Raw genomic sequence first — 23,537 nt, 5'->3', positions numbered from 1 at the left:
CCCCCCCAACATAAATCCTAGCTTAATCCCCCCGACCATGACGTCTATTTTTGTCCCCCCCCCCATTTTGCCTCCTCCCACGCTCGGGCCACACACGCCACCCCCGCCGCGCGGTGGAGGGAGGGCGAATGGGCCGCGATGGAACGTCCCCGGCGGAGCCGTTATTTCCTGGCTTGCGGTGAGATGGGGAAGGGAGAAGAAGAAGCCGGAGCGGGACCTCAGCGCGCGCGCTCTCTCTTTCTCCCGCCTTCACCTGCCGAGGCGCTCACCTGGGCCCCCTTCGGCCCGTCGGAGTGGAGGGACTGCTGCTAGCGCATGCGCGGCACTTCGCCCGCCCCGGCGCCTTCATGAATGGGTAACAAAACAAAACAAAAGGGACGGAGGGTGTGGCTGGAAAAGGTTTTGAAAAAGAGGGGAAGTGTGTGAGTTGAGGGGAGGCTGCCCTCTAGTAATCCCGTGGTTTTGAGGGGTGGGGAGTGAATCTTCATGAGGGGTGGGGTTGGGGTTGGGTGGAATCCCTCAGGAAAAAAGGGCGCTCTTCAAAATGGGTTGAATTTCCAAATCTCGTTCATCATCATCATCACCACCACCACTTTTAATTTGTATACCGTCTTTCTATCTTACAATACCCTAGGCGGTTTACAAGCTGAAGAAACAAAGAATGTATACCTTATAACAATCTAATGCAATACAAAAACGTGACAATAAAACATAACGTTAAAATACGCAACCTGCATCAAATAATATAGAATAATATTAAATATCAGCATATAAAAATTAACAGAAATCCACTTAAGAAGTACAATAGTTTCTAAACTACAATCGATAAAACAACAGCAAGCCACAGTGCATAAAAGAATACAATACAAATTGAGAAGCAGAGACTGGAGGGTGGGGCAAGGCAGGTTCAGTGGCTCTGAAATGCCTCTAGGCCTGATGATGGTGATGGGTATAATACCTTGCCCATCTCACTGTGTTGCCCCAGTCACTCTGGGTGGCTTTCCAGCACATAAAAAACATAATGATGGGGCATACCCCTAAACATTTTGTGAATGTTTTGCTTGGCCTCATTGAGGGGCAGTATTTCAATGTGAGTAGCAAAATGAGAGTATCCCTAAACATTTTTAAAGGGAAAAAAGCACTGAATAAAACATTCAGATGTTTTGGTTTGGGGATGCTACATGCACCCTGAATCCAGAACTTGGGGTCACTGGCGGAGGAAGAGGAGTGCGGGGGGGGGAGCGCACCACCCCTGACAGCGTGATCCCAGCAGGGTGCCATCGCAGTTGCCCCCCCCCTGCGCTGGGCACCACGCCCCCAAGATGCGCGCCACGCCCCTGCGGCCGGCCAGCCCCCCCCCGCTCTCCGCCTCCCCCCCCCCCCCCCCGGTGCTGGAGCATGAAGCTCCGTCACTGCTTGGGGTGGGTGGGCAGAAGAAGGGCTCTGGTGTTTGAAGAAAAAAAATAAGGGAGGGGGGGCATAAATTCTAACCATGACCCTTCTCTGCTCGTTGTAGCTTTAAAAACTAAAACTAAGACTATTTATAAACTGCCGATGCATTAAAACTATAGTGGCAGTGTGCAATAAGATCATTTGCATGTAAGATATTTCCTAAAAACACATGCTCACCTCAGAGGGAGAGACAATTATATATGTATGTATTTTCTCATAACTACGCCCCAAATAATTGTGCACTTAGGGTGATGCTGTCAAGGGTGTGCCTTTAGGAGGTGCTCTGTGGTGACTGGTTGCACAGGTCTTTTTCGGTTCTTATTTTGTATTTTTAATAGCTACAACTGGCTCGGGTTGTTTATTTTGTCAAAATGTTTCTATTCCAGAGTACATAAATTGGCTAACAAAACACAAACAATTTAAGTTGCATTTGTTACTCCAAATCCCTGTCATTCTCTCTCTGTTAAATGCATGAGGGGAACACAGTTGCAAAATGGAAATGGGTGTTTTGCACACTGGTGCCAGCTTTGCTGTGGGATAAATGGGCAACCTAGTTATTTCCTTTAGCCATCATTTTAAAGATCTGGGTAAATGTGCATTCCTGTGTGGGCGTTGTGAAGTGGGAAGTACATAGCTCCCTAAAGAATTTAAAAGAATAAAATTAAAGGATTGTACAGAGGGCAGAAATTGCTGACAGGATTCAGCAGGTGCTCATGATATCCATGCAGCCATAGTCCACAGAGCAATGATAATAGCAATGAATTCTGTGCCTGTAGGAAGAACTATATTTTCCCAAATACAAAACTAATTTACACAGGGGTTATGTTTCGAGGCACTGTACGCGCCAGTGAAATTGTGTATATTTGAAGCACCATGGAAAAACCTGCAAACACACCCTTGAAACCTCTGTAAACCCTTTAAAAAGCCAGCAGTGCTTACCCAATGCCAAACTCCACCACAATTGTTCCCTACAAACCTTCTCAAACTCCACAGGCCTCAATGGTCAGCGCAAGGGCTCCTAGGATTCCTCTTACAAGGCTCCTGGGATAGATAGGCGCTGTTTTCACTCCTTTCCCCCATTTCTGGGCTCTTCTAGAGCCGTTTTTGCAATTATTAAATTCACTTCTGGTTCGGCATGATGTTTGTGTGTACAGTTGTGCATCAGCTGGACACTCATAAATAACTGGAAGATTCCCTAGAATATTCTGAATGGAGAAATCCAAGAGAGCTCAGGGACATTGACACACTCCCACCCACTCCCCAAGCACAGCTGGATCTTAAGTTGTTTGTAAGAGACAACTTCATTTTTGAGACAGAGGCTGCATATACACCATACATTTAAAGCACATGACTGCCCCCAAATAATTATGGGAGCTGTAGTTTACCATCTCACATAGCTACAGTTCCCAGCATGCTTAACAAACTGCAGTTATTTGGGGAAAGTCAGGTGCTTTAAATGTATGGTGTGAACATAGGCCAAGATAGAGAGGCAGACAGCTACCAGAAGGCTGAAAGGCATAAGATGATGGAACACCTCTCTAGGGATCTGATGGGGCAGTGTTTCTTAAGTTAAACAAATATTACAGAAACACCATAAGCCCTCTCTATCAGAGGAAGCCAAACCCTGATAACCGGTGCCCTTGGAAATCCCCACAGCTCACGCAAATAGAGAGTGTAACAGAAAATTAATTTAGAAAACTTGGATGCCCTGCCCTCATTTTGTTTCCTTTAAATTGCCTTCGTAAAATTTTTATTGCTGGTGGTGTTAGATTAGAATTGGGCTCACGATATACTTCTGCTACCTGTTGCTACTGGTTCCTCGTTTGTTACAAACCTACAGTGACTTTTCTGATCACTCATTTGTTTATTGCCATCACCAGCATTTTCATCAAGAATCAGACAAATTGAAAAGCATGTAAGCATATGTGATGACGAAGATGCAGGTTACCTACGGAAGAAGAAAATCAATTTTCTAGGATCCGAGTTTGCTGAAGGAAGCACAATGACCTTTCATCACATCAGCTACAGAGTGCATTTGAAGACTGGCCACTACGGCTTTCGAAAAGTGGTTAAAAAAGATATCTTGACGGATGTCAGGTATGCTTAATTGCCATTGCTTACTTATTTTGGGGTGCAATTCCTGCTTGTTCCATGTACGGAAAGCAAGGTGGGGAGTGGCGTCACTGGAGGGAAAGTTGCTGCAGCTCACTGGTAGAGCATCTACTTTGCATTCAGAAGGTTTCAGGTTCAAACCCTGGCATCTCCAGGTAGGGTTGGGAAAGATTCCCCACCTGAAGCCCTAGTGAGCTACTACTACCAGTCGACATAGACAATACAGTGGTACCTCAGGTTACAGACGCTTCAGGTTACAGACGCTTCAGGTTACAGACTCCGCTAACCCAGAAATGGTACCTCGGGTTAAGAACTTTGCTTCAGGATGAGAACAGAAATCGTGCTCTGGCGGCGCGGCAGCAGCAGGAGGCCCCATTAACTAAAGTGGTGCTTCAGGTTAAGAACAGTTTCAGGTTAAGAACGGACCTCCAGAACGAATTAAGTTCTTAACCCGAGGTACCACTGACTGAGCAAATGGATCCACAGTATCATGTGGTATGAGGCAGCATTCTATGTTCCTTACCAGTCCTTTCCTGCCCCTGGTATTGTTTTACATGCATTCTACTCTGCAGCTGGAATACTCATTGTCAAGAGATGCCCTCCTGAACCCATCTCTCTGTGTTACAGAGGCCAGGCTTGTTTCACCTAGAGGCAGTGCTTTTTTCCTTCTTCTAAAAAAATGTTTAGGGATACTCTCATTTTCCTACTCATATTGAAATACTGCCCCTCAATTAGGCCAAACTTAGATTCACAAAATGTTTAGGGGTATGCGTACCCCCTGCGTACCCCCAGGAAAAAAACCCACTGCCTAGAGGGTTTCCCAAACTTGGGTCTGCAGCTGCTTTTGGACTGCAACTCCCATCGTCCCTAGCTAGGAACGTTTTAGGCCCCTCCATGAACAAAAGGATCCCATCTGTTAAGAATAGGGACAATCTGGATCTAACCCATACAGAGAAACTAAACCCAAATGTAAGATGAATATTTATGGCATATAACCCATAATCTTGTAGAAAAGGAGTAAGGAACGTGTCACCTACCAGATGTTGCTAAATTGCAACTCCCATCATCCCTGACTGTTGGTCATGCTGGCTAAGGCTGATGAAAGTTGCAGGATATTTCCTGTTGTAGAACATTTTCTGCTTCTTGTACACTGATATTTAAAGGGGTGGGGGGAAAGATGCTTAGTTTTCAAATTATGAAGAAAGTACTCGTTTTCAAACTATGAAGAAAGAACTAGTTTATTTTTGTGCAAAAGTGAACAATTTTATCAAAGATGTCATTTTATTGGAATGGCTTTACACATTAAACAACTGACTACTGACAAATTGCTTTTCGTTTACAGTGGTGTCATGAAACCTGGTCTCAACGCAATCTTAGGACCTACAGGCTGCGGCAAATCTTCGTAAGTGTTAACATATGGGTAAAGATCTATTTTCTGATAATATTAAACGTAACATTGTTACAGGTTTTTTTTTACATTCACAACCAGTAAGTGAGGTTCTGCAATGAACGTGCATATTTGATCAGAACAAAATGGCATCAGTCAAAACCAGAAAAGTGCAAGGTAAAAAGATTCAGTATGGTGTGCAGAAAATGGGTAAAAAGAAGTGTTTTTTCCTCCTCTTATAATACCATAACTTGGGTTATCCAACATGGCTGGATATTGGAAAATGCAGGGCAGGTAAAAGGAAGATCTGCTGCACACAGCACATAGTCCAACTCTGGAATTTTCAACCACAGGGTGCATTGATGGTAACCCAACTTGGATAGCTTTAAAAGGGTATTAAGCAAATTCATAAAAAGATAATGCTAGACTAATAATGGAGATGGCAGGACTTTGAATACCAGTTGCAAGGGGACATGAGTAGGGAGTGTGGTTGTGCTCATGTCTTGCTTGAGCACATCTGGTTGGCTAGCATGAGAAGAGGCACCAAATTGCCCCCAATATTGAGGGGGCCTAACTCGCATGTGTGACATCACATGTGTGACGTCACACTGTCCAGAGAATGGTGAGCACTCTGGAGGAGCTGGCCACTGAAGCTGTGCTGCTCTCAGCTCCACAGTCAGCCTCCTCCGCCCCCTCAACATCGAGGGGGCCCGACTCCCTTCCAACATGTATTGAGGGGGCAAAAGATACCTTGGCCCCCTAGAGTTAGTGTACCTGGCTAGACATGTTTTTGGTGTGATCCAGCAGGGCTCTTCTTAAGTTTGCAACAGTGCGATCTTCAGATGTTGGCACAAGTAACTTTTCTTGAGTCCCTTTGGTTTTCCTTATAGGCTCCTGGACATTTTAGCTACAAGGAAAAATCCTAAAGGCCTGACAGGAGACATTTTGATCAATGGCTTCCCTTTGCCTCCAAATTTTAAATGCATTTCCGGATATGTAGTTCAGGTAAATAAAGTCTGTAGTGGATCTTTTATCGCGTTACATGTGTGATAGCTATTATTCTATTTAGACAAATGATTTTTATGATACTTCATGTGTTGATTGTCTGCCAGTGCAATAGCAGGATGCCAGTGCTATCAGTGTCTCCTTTTCTGTGCATGATTACTGTTAATCATGTAAATCCACTCACCTTCTCTGGTGGGCACCATTGCATGCCAGCATTCCCCACCCACCCTGCCTGCTGGATCCCACCCATGGATCCCACCCATCTGCTCAATCAGAGAATCGTGAGTGGGCATGGGGGGTGAGCCACCAGGCAGCAGGCTCAGCCACCCCTGGCATATAGCGGAGGCTGCAAAGCTAGAGTTTTCTCTTGCTCTGGCTGTTTCCCAACTGATTTCATTCTAGCTTGTACCAGGACATATGGAGAGGGCCATAGCTATTAGCCACCTGTCATCAATGCTCATTAAATAATCATCTTCTGAGCAGGCGACTTCAGCCAGCTCTGGTAATGTCAACTGACCTTCAGTGCCCTTTAGCGATCAATCAATACATAAAACAAAAAATAGCAGCCTCTTCTCTTGACACAGCACAGTAGCACTTTCTTTACTATGTTAATGCGTACAGTGGTACCTCGTTTTACGAACAGCCCTGTTAACAAACTATTCAGTTTACGAACTCCGCAAAACCGGAAGTAGTGTTCTGGTTTGCGAACTTTACCTCGGTCTACAAACGGAAGCCAAACGGTGGAAGGGCACCGGTGGTGGGAGGCCTCTTAGGGAAAGTGCGCCTCAGTTTAAGAACAGAGTTAGTTTAAGAACGGACTTCAGGAACGGATTAAGTTCGTAAACTGAGGTACCACTGTACTAACAATTGTGCAGTAGTGATAAAACCTAGTATAAAGTTCAATTGAAAACTTTTTTTTTAATCAATAAGGATGACATAGTGATGGGAACATTGACAGTCAGAGAAAATTTAGAGTTCTCAGCGGCCCTTCGGCTACCATTGTCTATGAGCAAAAAGGAAAAGCAAGAGAGAGTTGAAACTGTTCTCAAGGACCTGGATTTGTCTAAAGTTGCAGACTCCAAGGTATCTGTGTAGTGGCATTTAATACAACCAAACATTAATTGTTAATGTCAGAACTCGTGTTATAAATACTGGCAGATTATGCAGCCCTTCTGGCCATCTGCCATAGAGGCTTTAGTTGAGATTCCTTCATTGCAGGGGGCTGGACTAGATGACTCTCGGGACCCAACTCTACAATTCTATGATTCTCCCTGCCTACCTCTGCAGGGAGTCTAAGTGCCCATTGTTTGCTACCCATTCCCACTTGATCGTGAGACTATCTCAGCCCCTTTCTTATGCGATGCTGGTAGCATGGGAGCTATGCAGCGCATCTCTCTTCTATGCCACTGGAGTAAGCTGAGGAGCCCTGGGTTGGGGAGAGAAGCCTCACCACTCTGGCATTGTCCCATTGTGGACATGGGAAGCCCCAGCTCTGGTGACCAAATGCAGCCCTGCAGATTGCTCTGTCTGGTCTTTGGGGCTCTCCCAGGCCACGCCCCCTCTTTGGACCACACACTCTCACCAGTCCTGCACCATGCCCCCCTCAAGTGCTAGAATGTGTCTTTGAACTATATCATAATCAAACACATAATACCAAGGTTGGCAGGTCTATAACAGCAACTAGTTTCCCTCCCCTCCCTCTGACCAGAGTTTGAGCAGCAGTGTGTGTGTGGGAGAGAGAGAGAGAGAGAGAGAGAGAGAGAGAGAAAGAAAGAAAGAAAGAAAGAAAGAAAGAAAGAAAAGAAAAGAAAAGAAAGGGTTATGGGTTGAGTTCCAGAAAGACCTGTGGCTGGGAAATGGAGGTGTTATAAACAAGGGTGGACTTTGGTAAAATGGTGCCCTGAGTAAGGACAAAATTTGACACCCCCCTTGAATATCTCTTATTTTCACGCCACCTCCCTCTTGCCTTCTGTTCTGTGCATACTCTCAAGCGCACTATGTCATAGTTGTGGCATATTTTGTGCCCCCTTGGCTCAGAGCCCCAAGAGAGGAACTGCCCTAAAAAAGCTGCTGGTTGTAAGAGAGGTATCTGAAAGATAGGGGTGATGAAATCTTATGGGGGGGGGGGGAGAGAGAGGTCCAGAGATTTTTCCTGTGTGCTAACTGAAACATTTTCATAGTTTTGAGGATCCTCATTTTGAAACTTCATTTCCTGTACCTAGATTGGCACCCATTTTATCCGTGGAGTTTCCGGGGGAGAGAGGAAAAGAACCAGCATTGGATTAGAGCTCATTACGCACCCTACAGTATTGTTCTTAGATGAGCCGACAACCGGACTGGATGCCAGCACAGCCAATGCCGTCCTGCTTCTCTTAAAAAAGTAAATTGTGCTAGACTCTTGGAGACTGCACCTTATGGCTAATGATGTACTCTCTAGATTGAAGCAAGAGACAGACAGACGGGGGTGGGTGGGTGAAAACCTGAGCCATGGCTGGAATATTGACAGTCTGATGTTCCTTGGTTTGGTTTGTTTTTCAACAAGGCAATTATTTTTAAAGACAGCATTCCTTTTTTTTTGTTTTTCGTCACAGCTTTTATATTCACTTTCTTATGCAATAGTTTCCTCCATGCCTCCAACTCTGGTGCGATCCCACAAGACAGCACTTATGTTATGGTTATGTTGTGAGTTGTGTGACATGCTAAGTGGATATGGGTAAATGAAGAGGGGTTGAGTTAGAAGACTATCAGTTTTGGTAAGAATTTTGCTTACAGTGCTGCTTAATGCAAGAGCCCAGTGTTGTTATCTAAAGTTATGTCCATTCGTGTTGTGAATGGTTTGGAACATTAAAACAACAGGTAATTACAGTAGTTGACGATCTTTCCTGTGTTGCATTCAGGATGGCGGTACAAGGGAGAACAATAATTTTCTCAATCCATCAGCCCCGGTACTCTATTTACAAATTGTTTGACAGCCTGACGCTACTTGCTGCTGGAAGACTTCTTTACCATGGCCCATGTGACAATGCTCTTCCATACTTCAAAGGTCTTGGTGAGTTTTCATGTGGTATGTTAACTTTAGACCCAGAATTGAGCATGAGTCCTTTCAAATTCCTGGATCCAGGCAAGAGTTAAAATCTAATGGAGAATCCCATTGTTGAATTAGCCAAGCAGGGGCCATAATGGCTGCTTACCCAGTCCAGGGGTGGGCAGCGGTTGCAGTTCATTATGTCCGGCTAGTGGGACTGCAGTGGCCCCTAAGTATGGGTCATTAGCTTTGTTGGCATCCATCTGTCTTGGGAGACAATGGAAGAGTGCAGAATGTGGAGAACTGAATTTAAGACTGAAAACATGAGAAACTGAGAGAACCGAAAGTGACAGTTCATAATTGTACCTGTAATGTTCGCAAATGTACCTGTAAATGTGTTTTCATTAAAGCTGCCTCAGCTGCCGGCTATGTCAAAATAAACCATCTTTTATTTACAGGTTATTTGTGCGAACCATATAACAACCCTGCTGATTTTTTTCTGGACATCATTAATGAAGATTCAACTGCTGTTGGAATGAGTAAAATGACCATCATTACTATACGTATGTATTCTGAAAGTCTTCAGAGTTACCTTGATGAATCTGTGTGTATCAGCACCAAACCACTTCTCTCTCTGTGTTTTTTTTTAAAGTACTTATCTATTTGGCCCTAAAATGTGATAGGAGGTTCTACTTTTTTGTGAAAATCCCACCCATCCCCACCCATAGAATTGGCAGAGTTACTAGACCTGATTTAAATAGCTTCTGGTCTAATCAATCACAACCCTAAGACAATATTGGGCTGCATGCACACTGTTCATTTATATTACATTTTAAACACATCACTTCCCCCAACAAATTGTGGGTCATACAGTTTACCTCTCACAGAGCTATGATTCTCATCTCCCTTAACAAACTGAAGTTCCCAGGATTCTTTGGGGGAAGTCATGTATGTTAAATGTGCCTTAAAAGTATGGTATGTATGCAGCCTTAGAGAGTATTCCTAACTGTCCAGATCCTCTGGCTGGAGTGCTTTCAGTTTGGGGCAGAGGTGCTTCTCCACCTGTGTGGAGCAGCTCTGCTAGCAACAGGGGGACTGGGGAAACAATTATGCCCATAGAAAGATCTGTGGGCATAGAACTACCACCAGCAGTATTTTTGCTAGCCGTAGACTGTGAAACGCAGCATTTCAGTGTTCACCCAGAAGTAGCTTGGGATCTGTTGCAAGATGGTCAGTCTGTACACAACCTAAGATAGTTCAGAGTACACAAACTGTGATTTAATTTGCACCTGTTGCTCATTTGCAAAGGAGTAACCTCAGTTTTCATTATCACCCAAAACAGCCATTGATGAAGACAATGACATGGAAGACACTGACAGCATTGCATTAGGATTAGCCATACGCTTTACCAGAAGTACTTACTACAAACAAATGATGGCAGACCTCGATGCACTATCTTCGGACGATAAAAAGAAAACGACAGCTTATAAAGGAATTCCGTACACCACACCCTTTCTTCATCAGCTCAAATGGGTGTCCAAACGCACATTCAAAAATCTGATTGGAAATCCACAAAATTCTACTGCCCAGGTATCCTAAATTAACCTTTTTTTTTGGCGGGGGAGATCAATGTTACTAGGAAGCTATGCGGGCTATTTAAAAATGAATTTAATTTAAATAACAAAGAGCTATAGGAATAGTTATGTTTGATATACTGTGGGTTGGTGTCAGGGTGGGTGTTGGGAGCAGGACAGACCTAACTTACATGGTGTCAGTGAAGTGAACCATTCAAAGAAACAAAATAGCTCGGGCCTCGTGAGCACAGCAACACTTCCCAGCAGATCTTGCCCCAAGCAGGCAGCTGTGAGGACTGAAGGTCCCTACCTTTCCGCAGCTCTCTAAGTCCCAAGCACTCTGAGACTCCTTTGTCTTGACTGTCTTTGCTCTGCTCTCTTCAGACCTCTGTGGGTTCTGGGAGACCAGTGGGAAAGGGAGCTGGTCACAGCGGAGGGGGAGACTCCCTGGCTTCTTCAGCAGCCTGCCTCATCTCTGCCTCTTGGCTTCCATCATCTGCTTCTGCCTCTGGTTCTGAGCTGCTCTCTGCTACAGCCCCTTCCTGCTCACTAAACCCTGTTACCTCTTCGGCTTCTGACTCCGCCTCCGCCTCCCAGTCAGCTCCCTTTTCTCCCTCTGACCACTCATTGTTGTCCCACCACCAATGCCCAGGCTCTGAGCCTTCTTCCCTTGGGGGTTCCCCAGCTGGTGGCTCCTGCCGCTCCTCTGTGTCCAGCTACTCCATCACATCTGAACTGTACATGTCCTCTTCTTCCCCTGGGAAGCACATTTCAAGCACACGCCTGTACTAGAAACACCCGCAAGTTGAACATGACAGAAATGACGAGGAACAGGCATGGGCAGAGCTAACATTGTCGCCCCTGCTGTCCTCCTCACTGATTTTCTGAACGCTGGGTCATGATGTCTGAAGAGAGCCGTAGAAAACAGCAAACAACAATGTATTGCTGTTCCAGCAGGTATTCTGTCCAAAGGGCTCTTTGAGTTTTCATCTCAGACGGTGTGCCCATTCCTTTCGCTATGACCTCCACTTCTGCTGCAGATTTGTCAAGAATTCTGCAGCGGTTTTCAAAGATACATAGTGATTGCTAATCATCTGTTCAGAGGCCGTGAAGTTAAAAGCTTTGTGTGTGTATGTTGATATTATGGGGATCCCTATTAATTGCTTTGTAAAAGCTTGACCTTGTGACAAGAATTAGGATTTTAAGAACCGATAATCTTCCAGGGTTAATGGGCCTGACTTTTTTCTCACAATCATTTCTATCTCCCTAACCTCATTAGGGATGGATTTTGAATGCATTCTTAAAAAGACCCCACATTTCATTAAGCCTTTTTTCCTTTTTTGGTAATCTTCTTAAATTGGTCTTGATATGATCTTTGTTTCCCACTTCAACTGGCTTAGCAGTAGAATTATCCCTGACATTTGGTCCTTTCAACAAGTCCTTAGCACTACGGTACCATGTATCAAGTGCACTTTTAGTGTTAAGGCTCAGGCAATCCCTCCTGCTTAAACACGACTGAACAGGCTGTTACCGTCATCTTGGCTGAGATTTTCATCACTTTTGCTTGTTCTTAAGAAAGCAAAGCATAGTTTTTAATCAGTTTGATCGTTGTCCTCTCCCTCCTTCTCTCTGTATATTTCATATAGAGAGAGATACATATAAATATATGTGTGCATGTGTGCGTGTGTAAATTGGCTGGGCAATTTTATTGCTCTGTATAAATGTATTTAAAGGGATGTGGGTGGCGCTGTGGTCCAAACCACTGAGCCTCTTGGGCTTGCCGATCAGAAGGTTGGCGGTTCGAATCCCCGTGATGGGGTGAGCTCCTGTTGCTTGGTCCCAGCTCCTGCCAACCTAGCAGTTTGAAAGCACACCAAAAAAGTGCAAGTACTTAAATAGGTACCGCTCCGGTGGGAAGGTCAATGGTGTTTCCACGCGCTGCTCTGGTTTTGGTGTTCCATTGTGCCAGAAGTGGCTTAGTCATGCTGGCCACAGGACCCGGAAAAACTGTCTGTGGACAAACGCCAGCTCCCTCAGCCTGTAAAGCGAAATGAGTGCCGCAACCCCAGAGTCGTCTGCAACTGGACTTAACTATCAGGGGTCCTTTACCTTTACAAATGTGTTTAACAATACCTGGTTTGTTCCAAAATCTGGCAGAGTTTAAACACATCTCTGTTGGATTTTACCTTGTAAACATTTAGTAGAATGTTTTCTTTTCAAATTCAAGTTGAGTTGTTCAAGTTATTATTCCCAATAGCATTTTAAAGCAAACATTATTTTACAAAGGGGGGGAGTTGCATAGAATTCAAGAAATAAAAGAAATAACAATGCAATTAAAGAACCAGTATTAATATTTAATGCAATAGGTGTGCTTTCTCCTGTTTTCAATCCCAAATCCATAGACATGCTGTGGGCCATGTGAATGAAGCTTATGGACCACTGGTGGTCTACAGACCACAGTCTTGGAACCCTGTTCTATATTACAGTGAAGGTCCAAAGGCCATTTTTATAAGTTACCTACAGTGATATGGTTACTTCTTCTTCTGTGGTTTCTCCTATGCCAAAGTATGATTTGTATCCACCATTTACCGGTACTTAGAAAAGACTGATTGAAACGAATGGGAATTATTAACTTGGGTCTGATTTCTGTGGATCTGCTCAGCTGGATACTAAGTTGGATACAACCCTATGTTCTAGGACTAGTATTGCCAGGCATGACCAGTGTGGTATATCAACACACATCCTTCCCTAACAAAGTGCAGTGCTCATCATCACAGCAGGAGAGCAACTTAATAGATAACAGTTATTATACTTTCACGAAGTCCACTATTTTTCAAAAGTTTCCTTCTGCTCCTCACTCCTCCCTGCCCAAGACAGCGTGTTTTCAATATGAAATATTCTTTCCCCACACTAGATATGTATTGCCACTTTTCTGGGACTAATAGTAGGATCCGTATTCGCTGGAGTTAAAAATGATGCCACTGGCATTCAAAACAGGTGAGTAAACGCTTCAAAAAAAGAGAATGCAATGTAGCGTCATCTTCAGCTAGTATTTATGTGCAGAAAAGTTTAGGTAACAATTTACTTTAGGACGTATTTTATGCAGCAGTCTCCAATATATTTGCTTAAAGTTTTATTTAACCATGGGACAAGGCTTTTTTCCCTTTTAGAAAAAGTCTGGTATTGTCTGATTCTATCTGAGAAGGGCTTCCTAGAGTTCACAAATCTTTAGCAAAGCTGAGTCACCCAATTCAAAGCATTTGTTTCTCCCATCTAAGGATGAGGGAGAAATTTGTTTTTTTATGCATTTTCTTGTGAAACTACCTAATCTGCACCTAAACCAGAAAGCCAACTGAAGGACGGTTGTCTTTCAAAATTTGCACATCTCCAAATTTTGCAGTGCAGTTCTAAAGCTGCAGTTGAGTTTTGCTCCGACTAAACAGTGTGCACAAAAATATATTAGAAGAAATAACGTACGAAACTAAATTATATGGGGAAATTGCTTGCAGAGATGCATATTTTAGAAGAAATCCACACAAAAATACGTAAGGCTTTTTGCACAATTTTTTTTTTTAATTGTAGATTGATGCAGAAATTAATCTGTGCCTTGGTATCTCTAATTCTGTCTTTTTTGGGTTCCCTTGTAGAGTTGGTGCTTTGTTCTTCTTGACGACCAATCAGTGTTTGAATAGTATTACGACTGTTGAACTTTTTATCACAGAAAAAAGGATATTTATGTAGGTAAAACTGCGTGTATTGGAAAACCAAGCTTACTCTTCTGCTAGTAGCCTTATTTGCTTACCTGTTCTTTGGTTGAGTAACTCATCAGTCAGTTCCACCTATGGAGCCCATGCTCACGGCCATTTTGCCACACATATCAGCCCCTGGTTATGATAAAAGCCTTCTCTTCATTTGGTAAGGAGATACAGATGGCCAAGCTGTCCTGGCTGAGAGCGCTCAGTCTGAATTAAAGTTTGGCTGTCTGTATGGGCTCCGGGTTTAGGGAGAAATAATTCTCTAAAATAAGGGTGAGAAGCTTTTTCCAATCCAAGGACCACATTCTCTTCTGGGCAACCATGCAAGTGTCACATATCCATGGTGAGCAGGGCCTGGGCAAAAGTGGGAGGAGCAAGAATTTGACCATTGTAAACATAGTCTAGTTTCTACACACCTTTCTCTGTCCTCCAACCAGACAAGCAAGAGGCATCATCGCAATTCAAAGACACATTTCTGCCAGGAAGAACCAGATATTGCCTGAGAAGAGGGTGTGTGACCTGGAGAAAGTATCAAGGGCCAGAAAAAGGAGCCTTGAGGGCCGCCACACCCAGCCCTGCTCTATAGCATCAGTTTTGGCACCTAAGGAATATGTGAATGTTGAGCCCATATTCCATTCCAGCGAATACTAGCTCAGCAGTTGCATGCTGGATGCATTGTGGACCTGGGTAGAGCAAGCACACTTTCATTAAAGCTTCAGGGGCCCTAGCTAAGTGGCAGAATATGTGCTTTGCCTGTTGCTGAGTAGTGACCTCATATAATCATAGAGCTGTAGAGTTGGAAGGGATCCCGAGGATCATCTAGTCCAGGGGTCTGCAACCTTTAAGACAAAAAGAGCCACTTGGACCGAAGGAAAAAACCTTGGAGCCGCAAAACCATTGCGACATTTAAAACAGTGGGGAGTGTCGGGGCCCACAATGCGCCTTCTCCCCTCGCTAGTATCCGCCCCGGAGCCACGGCAAAGGTGTAAAAGAGCCACATGCGGCTCCAGAGCCGCGGGTTGCTGACCCCTGATCTAGTCCAATCCCCTGCAATGATAGAATCTTGCTCTTGGTGGGCTAGAACCACCAACCTCCTGGTTAACAGCCAGACACACTGATCTATTGTGCCACAGGGAAGACGAAGGACAGGGCATGTTGCCTGAATAATCCTGGCACTATCTGGACACCATGCTCTTTCTGTTCTTGACAGTAAAGCTGAATGTGATTATATTGGGTAAATCTTTCATAAAGCACTTTTGACACCCTCACAAGTCTATAAAGCAGGACATAACTGTTTTAAATAAGCTTCTGGGAAATGTCTGGTACTAGTTTGAAAACTGGATTGAAAACTGCTGCCATTTATAAATCCATTTGTTGGTTGTGCAAGTCCTGAATGCGTGTATTTTGTGTTGCAGACATGAATATATAAGTGGCTACTATAGAGTTTCTGCATATTTCTTCTCAAAGATATTAGCTGATATGGTGCCCATGAGGACTTTACCTGGCATCATCCTCACTTCCTTAAATTATTTCTTGATAGGCAAGTATACTACAAAAGTCATGTTTCTTTTTTCCTTAATTTAGATACTAGATGGTGGCAGGCAGATTGCTTGTTGCATATCACTGTTGTTGGAAAGCACAATATGCTTATTTCGCCACTTAAAACCATGTGTGTATTCAGGCACACCCTCCCGTACCAGCAACTGGGGAAGTGGACTTGATACTAGAAATGTTTATGCCATAAAAAAAAATTAGTTAGTCTTTAAGGTGCCACAAATGCATTGGTTGTTTTGCCGTAGGAGACTAACATGTATGTTCCTCTGGAAATAAATAGTAAAGTTATTGTTTTCCTTTTGTCGACCAAATCTCACTTTTGGTGTAAAATATATAATAGGTTGATTCTAAATTAGCAATAATATAAAACACATACCCAATGCTTGAGGTGGGGTAGGAGAGACCTGCTAACTCCTATATCTTGGCAGCCCCCTCAAGCACTGTGTATGGGCTTATGGATTTCATTAAGACCCACTCACCCCAGAATTAGGGTGGTTAAAGCAGAAAGGGATAGCAAAAAGCTCCAAAAAGTTCTCCTGAGCTAGGGGACTGAGCATTGAAAGGTTAAACACAGCTCTTACGCATTTATGAAAGTGATGCACACTGGACTCCAAATACAAATGTCACATATACATAGACGTGATCTGAGTGGACAGTGATTGACCAGGCTACCAGTCTTGGGGTTGTGGTGGAGAGCTGGATGAAAATGTTGACCCAAAGTGCAGCTGCTGCAAAAAAGGCAAATTCTTGGCTTTTCAGGTAACAAGATCATAGAACATTGTATTCTGTGTTCTGTTTACAATACATGCAAGGACCAAAAGCATCACAGTCAACAATGCTCTTTATTGACAAATAAAACCAGCTCTGATATTAAGGCTGACATGCTAGTGCAAAGCTGCATATGTGTACAGTTTTGCTCATGGGGAAGCCTGCATTGCAAAATTTTGATGCCAAGTATGTACATCTACAGTCGTACCTTGGTTCTCAAATTCAATCCATTCTGGGAGTCTGTTTGACTCCCAAAACACTTTGAAAACCAAGGCGTGGCTTCTGATTGGTTGCAGGAGCTTCCAAAAAACGTTTGCAAATCGGAACACTCATTTCCGGGTTTGCGGTGTTTGGGAGCCGATTTGTTCGGGAGCCAAGCTGTTCAACTACCAAGGTACCACTGTGTTAACATTTTTAATTTGTTTCAGGTTTCAAGCCAACTGTGGTAGCCTTCTTTACCATGATGATTACTGTTATATTAGTCGCCTACGCAGCCAGTTCCATGTCTCTGGCAATAGCAACAGGGCAAAACGTCACGTCGGTTGCAAACCTCATCATAAATATTTGCTTTGTTTTTATGATTGTGAGTTTTGGTTGATTCTTCTCTTTCCCCTCCTCCTTTGGTGGGTGGGGGTGGGAATGTTTAGACAGATATTATGCAAAAAGGCCACATTGCCACATTTCAGCCACCGCCCAAAGTTCTATCACATGAACGGGATGTTTCATAGGGGAGCAAGTTTGCCTTCAGGGACGCGGGTGGTGCTGTGGTCTAAACCACTGAGCCTAGGGCTTGCCGATCAGAAGGTTGGCGGTTCAGATCCCTGCGACGGAGTGAGCTCCCGTTGCTCTGTTCCAGCTCCTGCCAACCTAGCAGTTCGAAAGCACGTCAAAGTGCAAGTAGATAAATAGGTACTGCTCCGGCAGGAAGGTAAACGGCATTTCTGTGCGCTGCTCTGGTTTCGCCAGAAGCGGCTTAGTCATGCTGGCCACATGACCCGGAAAAACTGTCTGCGGACAAAAACTGTCTCTCGGCCAGTAAAGCGAGATGAGTGCCGCAACCCCAGTCATTCGTGACTGGACTTAACTGTCGGGGTCTTTTACCTTTACCTTTTTAAGTTTGCCTTCAATGGCTGTAAGACTCCTAGATAGTGCCCATTTGGGGTGAAGTCAAACTGTGAAAAGTTAGAGCACTTGCTGTGGCTGTTGAGACAGGTATGAGAGACATGGTTTTTTGCAGCTGTGGCAGATGAAGGCATCCAGTTGTGCTGCTGCAGATGCACCACAGGGTTTCTTATCTCTGCTATCCTCCCAGTGGTCATTCCTGTTCTGGCCACTGCTATGGATGTGCAACCTGTCTGTCTGTCTGTCTCCAGGCTCTGTGGTCGTCTGCAAGGGATTCCCACACAGTGGGGTTGATGTTGCCAGCCTTCATGCCATGTTTACAGACATAATGGGAGTTGCAAAGATGGTGCCCTATCTAAGACTCTTTATCCCATAGAAAACGAATAGCCATTCATTCCCGCAGGAAAAATGTCTGCCATTAAACTAACTTATGATGCACCCCTGAAATGGGGGCGGTGAATAAAAAACACACACAGTTTGCTGAACTTCAAAAAGTACATGCTTACTGATGATGGGTGCTCCAGAGGAATAACATCTTGGTAAACATGAAATCCACAAAACCACTTTGTATATTTCACGGCGATGAGAATGAATTCTGGAAATGGCTGAAATCCTTTAAGAGCTTTGGGTGAAATTTTTTTCTGTCAGTATGACTTTTCCCTGTCTTTTAAAACTACTATTACCATTTGTAGGTTTTCTCTGGCTTGCTGGTGAACATCACAACCATTTCACCTTGGTTGCTGTGGCTGAAGTATTTCAGTATCCCGCGCTATGGCCTGAATGTAGGTATCAGCCTTTCCCCCTTTCTTCTTTAGAAATGGTTCTGGAAGTTTAGAACTCACCACCAGCTATTATAACCCTGGCTACAAATTCATATAACTGACCAGAGAAGGCTATCTTTCCCCTCAACATTGACTCTGTTTTTTTTAAATTTTAAATACTTCTTAAACACCCAAACTTCTAAGCAGTTTACATAAAATACGGTACGATAAGTTCTCTTAAGGCTGCACCATATGTGCAGGTGTTTAATAAAACCATGTTTGCTCGCCTAGCAAACACATTTTAATTAAACGCCACATGTTACTTTAGCTAATTTTAAATGTAGGCATTAAAATGCCATTGTGTGGGACCAATCTGGATTAGGACCCTAGTGTGGCAGGTGGGTTTTTTAAAAAACAACAACAATGGCATTGATGTACCTTCATTGATTTCTGCTCTTGGGGAAATATTAAGAGTCCCTTCTCATTTCATCAAGCAACTGCCTGGATGGTGGCTCTGTTATACCTGGTTTGGGAATGGACGAAGGCTGTTTCTGATGGTGGAAGTGCAGGCCTGCCCCCTTTCTCATGTACTACAAAGAAGACCCCACATATTAAGCATTTGCCATACACTGGTTACTGAATGTGTGAACTGGGCACAAGCACACTTTCCACGTCCTTTTCTTTTAAATGAGAGGGTGAGTTATGTGAATTGGACACCACTACATGATGAGCGGTGGGAACGAAAAACACCCCACCCCTTTTGGACCTGTGACTTGAGATCACAAGACAAAACGAAAGTGTGGAAAAGTGATCTCACAGTGACATCTAGTGATATAGGCTGTGAACTGCACAGTGCTGCCTGTTAATTAATTAGAATCAAATATCCCTCTCCCCCGCCCACATTGTTAGTTTGATGTGAATGATTTTTGGACTAGGGGGAGATTGAGATTTTGTTCATTATTGTTCATTTGTTAATTAGTGGGTCTGAGTATTGCTTTATTCTTTGAGCATGGCTTTTTTATAAAAAGGATTTTATACGAAATATTAATATATTATTTGATTCCCCCCACGGTAATATATACTGTATATCTTCCCTTTTTGCTGTAAGTCACTTGGAGAACTTCAATAAATCTAATAAATGAAATGAAATGCATATAAAACTTCAGGTGAAATAGTGTTTTCTGCTACAAAGGGTGTGTGTGAATTGCAGGATTTCTTATGCAACATTTTCCAGTTATGTTCTTAAAAGCACCAATTGATCCTTGGTATACTAACTTGTGGCAAAAAATAGTGCTTGAAAGCATGTGAGGCTGTTCAGACAGGTTGACTCTTAATGCACACAGCGACTGACAGCCAAACTGAGAAACCTCAGCTACTTTTGGGATCTCCACCAATCTTGGATATTGAGAAGTAAATGTGTAATGTTTTCATATCCTTAACAAGACTGAAATTCTTCTTGTCATTTTGCCTCTTCCTGTAGGTGTGAAAATATGGAAGTCTTCTTAGGTAACAACAGTAGAAACAAGCAAGTAATTCAGTTTTGTTTGTCTTTAAAGGCTTTGCAAGTAAATGAATTTACCGGGCTTAAGTTTTGCTCAGAACTTGAACAAGGGGTCAACGTAACCTGCATCGCTCCTAGTCCATTTACTATGTAAGTACTTGGCATTTTGCAAAGAGTTGAGCTATACAGTAAGCTAAAAAAAAAGATACCGGAGTTTATTTAACAGTTACTCAGAGCTGATTTCTTGCACATTAGAATTAACCAGGGATGCAGGTGGCACTGTGGTCTAAACCACTGAGCCTCTTGGGCTTGCCGATCAGAAGGTCGGCGGTTCGAACCCCCATGACGGGATGAGCTCCCGTTGCTCTGTCCCAGCTCCTGCTGTCCTAGCAGTTCGAAAGTACACCAGTACAAGTAGATAAATAGGTACTGCTGTGGCGGGAAGGTAAACGGCATTTCCATGTGCTCTGGTTTCTGTCACGGTGTTCCATTGCACCAGAAGTGATTTAGTCATGCTGGCCACAAGACCCGGAAAGCTGTCTGTGGACAAACGCTGGCTCCCTCGGCGTGAAAGCGAATGAGCGCCGCAACCCCATGGTCGCCTTTGACTGGACTTAACTGTCCAGGGGTCCTTTACCTTTTTAACTAGAATTAAACCAAGAAGAGCCCACTGGATCTGGCCAATGGCTCTTCTAGCAATCTCCTCCTCTGGTTTTCAGCAACTGGTATTCAGAAGCATGCTGCCTCCAACAGTGTAACACACTCACTAAATAGAGCCTAAGCATAACCTCCCCAACCCCCACTCCTGAATATTTGACCCTTTGCAAAAAGCAACAAATAGCAAGAGGCAACTGCTCTTCTGCCCTTACCTCACCTCCCAACTTCAAGCCTTAAAAAAAATAAAAATCATTCTTTGAAGACTGCTTGCTCCTTTCTCTGTTGGTGGAGTGCACAATACTATGCCTTATTTAAAAAACAACTATCTCCTATAGTATTATTTCCTCAGCCCACCTCCATTTACAAGGGAGTTGGAGAGCACAATACAGTGGTACCTTGGGTTAAGAACTTAATTCATTCTGGAGGTCTGTTCTTAACCTGAAACTGTTCTTAACCTGAAGCACCACTTTAGCTAATGGGGCCTCCTGCCGCCGCTGCACAATTTCTGTTCTCATCCTGAAGCAAAGTTCTTAACCAGAGGTAATATTTCTGGGTTAGCAGAGTCTGTAACCTGAAGTGTATGTAACCCGAGGTACCACTGTATTGGCATTGGGCTCGGAACTCAGCCACTAAAGCACCAAGGATGAGATGGGTTTACAAACTGGGTTACATACAGCTCTGTTCCTCTGCTCATGGAAGGCTCTTCACTCCAGTGGAAGCTTGTGAACAGAATATTTTTGCCACCTTCCTCTGCAGGGATGCTTTGGAACAGCATGGCAGAGCCTGTGCAAAGAACTGCAGGAGAAAGAATAAATTTGTAAACTTTGCCTGCTCCCTTTCCACCCATGGCACAGCTGGATATAACCCAGCATCTATAAAAGTCCAAAGGTGAAAGGTGATGTGGCCAGTTATGGGAGAGAAGAGATCCTAGAAGTGGGCTGTGGTGGAGTGGAGAGGAAGGCTTCACTGTATTAGTCTTAGAGTAGGGTGTGTGTATGTGTGTGTGGAGTGTCTGTGTCATCCTCTATCAACTAATAGCAGTGTCTTCTTTGTATTCCATCTTTTGTTGTCATACATCTGACTTATACAGTGGTAACTCTGGTTGTGAACGGGATCTGTTCTGGAGGCCCGTTTGCAACCTGAAAAGAACGCAACCTGTGCCTGCGCGGGTTGCGATTCGCCGCGTCTGTGCATGCGCGTGACATCATTTTGCGCATCTACGCATGCACGAGCGGCAAAACCCGGAAGTAACCCTTTCCGGTACTTCCGGGTCACCACGGGACGCAACCTGAAGCAAACATAACATGAGGTATGACTGTATTAAGAAACAGCATTGAGAGTAAAACAAGAAAACTAGGTAAAATTAGGGACAATGCATTTCTAACAAAATTTCTGCCTTCAACCTGTCTTTTCTAGATGCACTGGAGAAGAATATCTGAAGATGCAAGGCATTGACATGACTTTCATGGGCATGGTGAAGAATTACGTGGCTCTTATATGCATGACAATCATTTTCCTCTCTATCGCGTATCTGAAATTGAGATTTATTAAGAAGTATACTTAATCGAGCAGGGCACGCGTGCCTACTAAACACTACAGTGTATTTTTATGGTAAACATGTAATATATGTAAAGTATACAGCTGATTTATAAAACTTTTCTTTCTTTCTTTTCTTTCTTTCAAGAGAGAGAGTGGAAGGAAAGTGGCCATTGTGCCAACTGGAACTTTCCTCCCGTTAGCAATTAGCAAATAGCCAGGGATTCTGAATGGGGAAATGGGTGTGGCAAAGCACCCTCCCCCATGGTCCTAACCTGGCCTGTGACCTCCCCCACCAGTGCCATCTACATATAAAACTATATGTATTTATAATCTACAATGTCACATTTAAACTGGCCTTGTCCTTCCAAACAGTGGTTAAGGTGGTCAATGTCTTGCCCATACAAAATCAAACCAGAGGTGGGAGCTCACATGGTGGGATATAAATCTGCTCCTTACGCAAACAGAGACGTTTGCTTTAGTTCAAGATCCATGGATTGAGTTGAACTGGGTCAAGAGACCACCTATTCCTACAACCGGCCCACAGAACTAAATTGAAACCCAGCCTGTTCCCCCCCACCTAATAACACACACAAACTACTGCAAACCATATAAAGTCTTTATTTAAAGTGGGGAGGTGGTCACTATTAAACCAATACATCTTTGACCACTATGGAAGACTTGGATAACTAATAACTTTCCAACACACCTTTGCTATTAAGACATTAACCTAAAAACAGGGGGTAGCTCACGCTTCCATTGTGTGAAACAAAAGGGATACAAAAACAGGTAGCTTCGCTGTCATACACTAAATGTATGTACGTTGTCAGTATGCATGGATAACCCATGAAATCTTATTGCACTTCAAAATGAAGTTTGTTATTAAGTAACAACATGTTACAACAATATATATAAACATATATATTAATATATATAAACAAATATGATTATGAATGCAAACATTTTGGTTTTTATAGCAACGCTGCAAATGTAAGATATAATGACTGTGATGGCTGTAAATACAAACAGGAAGACACAACTTTTGAAACAAGCACGCCAAGGCGTGTTGCAATGGCAGCTTCCCACTCTGCGGCTTGGCATCTGCGACAGCATGGCATGAAAGATCTGGGATGCCATTAGCACTACTGTGAGAAATCCCTGTGGACTGAAGCACCCTCTTGAAGACATCTAGCCCCCAGCAACAAAGCCAACTGAATGTGTCCCTATGAGTCATACTGTCACACAGGTTGTTGTTTTGGAAATGCACCACATAAAATCTTTCAGAAATCTAAAAGACTCTGACTTGCTGACTTTTGTGCTCTTGCTAC

At 43.7% G+C, this 23,537-nt stretch overlaps 1 protein-coding gene across 3 annotated transcripts; it reads left to right on the top strand.

Annotated features, from left to right (window-relative positions):
• Positions 1-87: 87 nt before the first annotated feature.
• Positions 88-23,503, top strand: LOC310685797 (broad substrate specificity ATP-binding cassette transporter ABCG2-like). Of its 3 annotated transcripts, none has more exons than XM_083458740.1 (16): positions 88-178; positions 3,333-3,549; positions 4,907-4,966; positions 5,842-5,956; positions 6,887-7,039; positions 8,179-8,336; positions 8,854-9,005; positions 9,440-9,544; positions 10,324-10,571; positions 13,470-13,552; positions 14,203-14,292; positions 15,726-15,850; positions 17,061-17,215; positions 18,447-18,536; positions 20,072-20,166; positions 22,090-23,503. In XM_083458740.1, the coding sequence occupies exons 1-16, from the start codon at positions 139-141 to the stop codon at positions 22,235-22,237; spliced, it is 2,034 nt and encodes a 677-aa protein (XP_083314866.1). In that variant the 5' UTR covers positions 88-138; the 3' UTR covers positions 22,238-23,503. The 3 variants fall into 3 exon arrangements, with proteins under 3 accessions (XP_083314866.1, XP_083314867.1, XP_083314868.1); XM_083458741.1 differs by having other exon boundaries at positions 174-355; XM_083458742.1 differs by lacking the exon at positions 88-178 and adding an exon at positions 361-422.
• Positions 23,504-23,537: the final 34 nt, after the last annotated feature.

Source organism: Podarcis liolepis (genome assembly GCF_965112155.1).
Source record: "Podarcis liolepis genome assembly, chromosome: 9".
In the NCBI taxonomy this organism is placed as follows: Eukaryota; Metazoa; Chordata; class Lepidosauria; order Squamata; family Lacertidae; genus Podarcis; species Podarcis liolepis.
The sequence above is the reverse complement of the archived record's forward strand: the minus strand, read 5'-3'. Positions and strand labels throughout refer to the sequence as shown.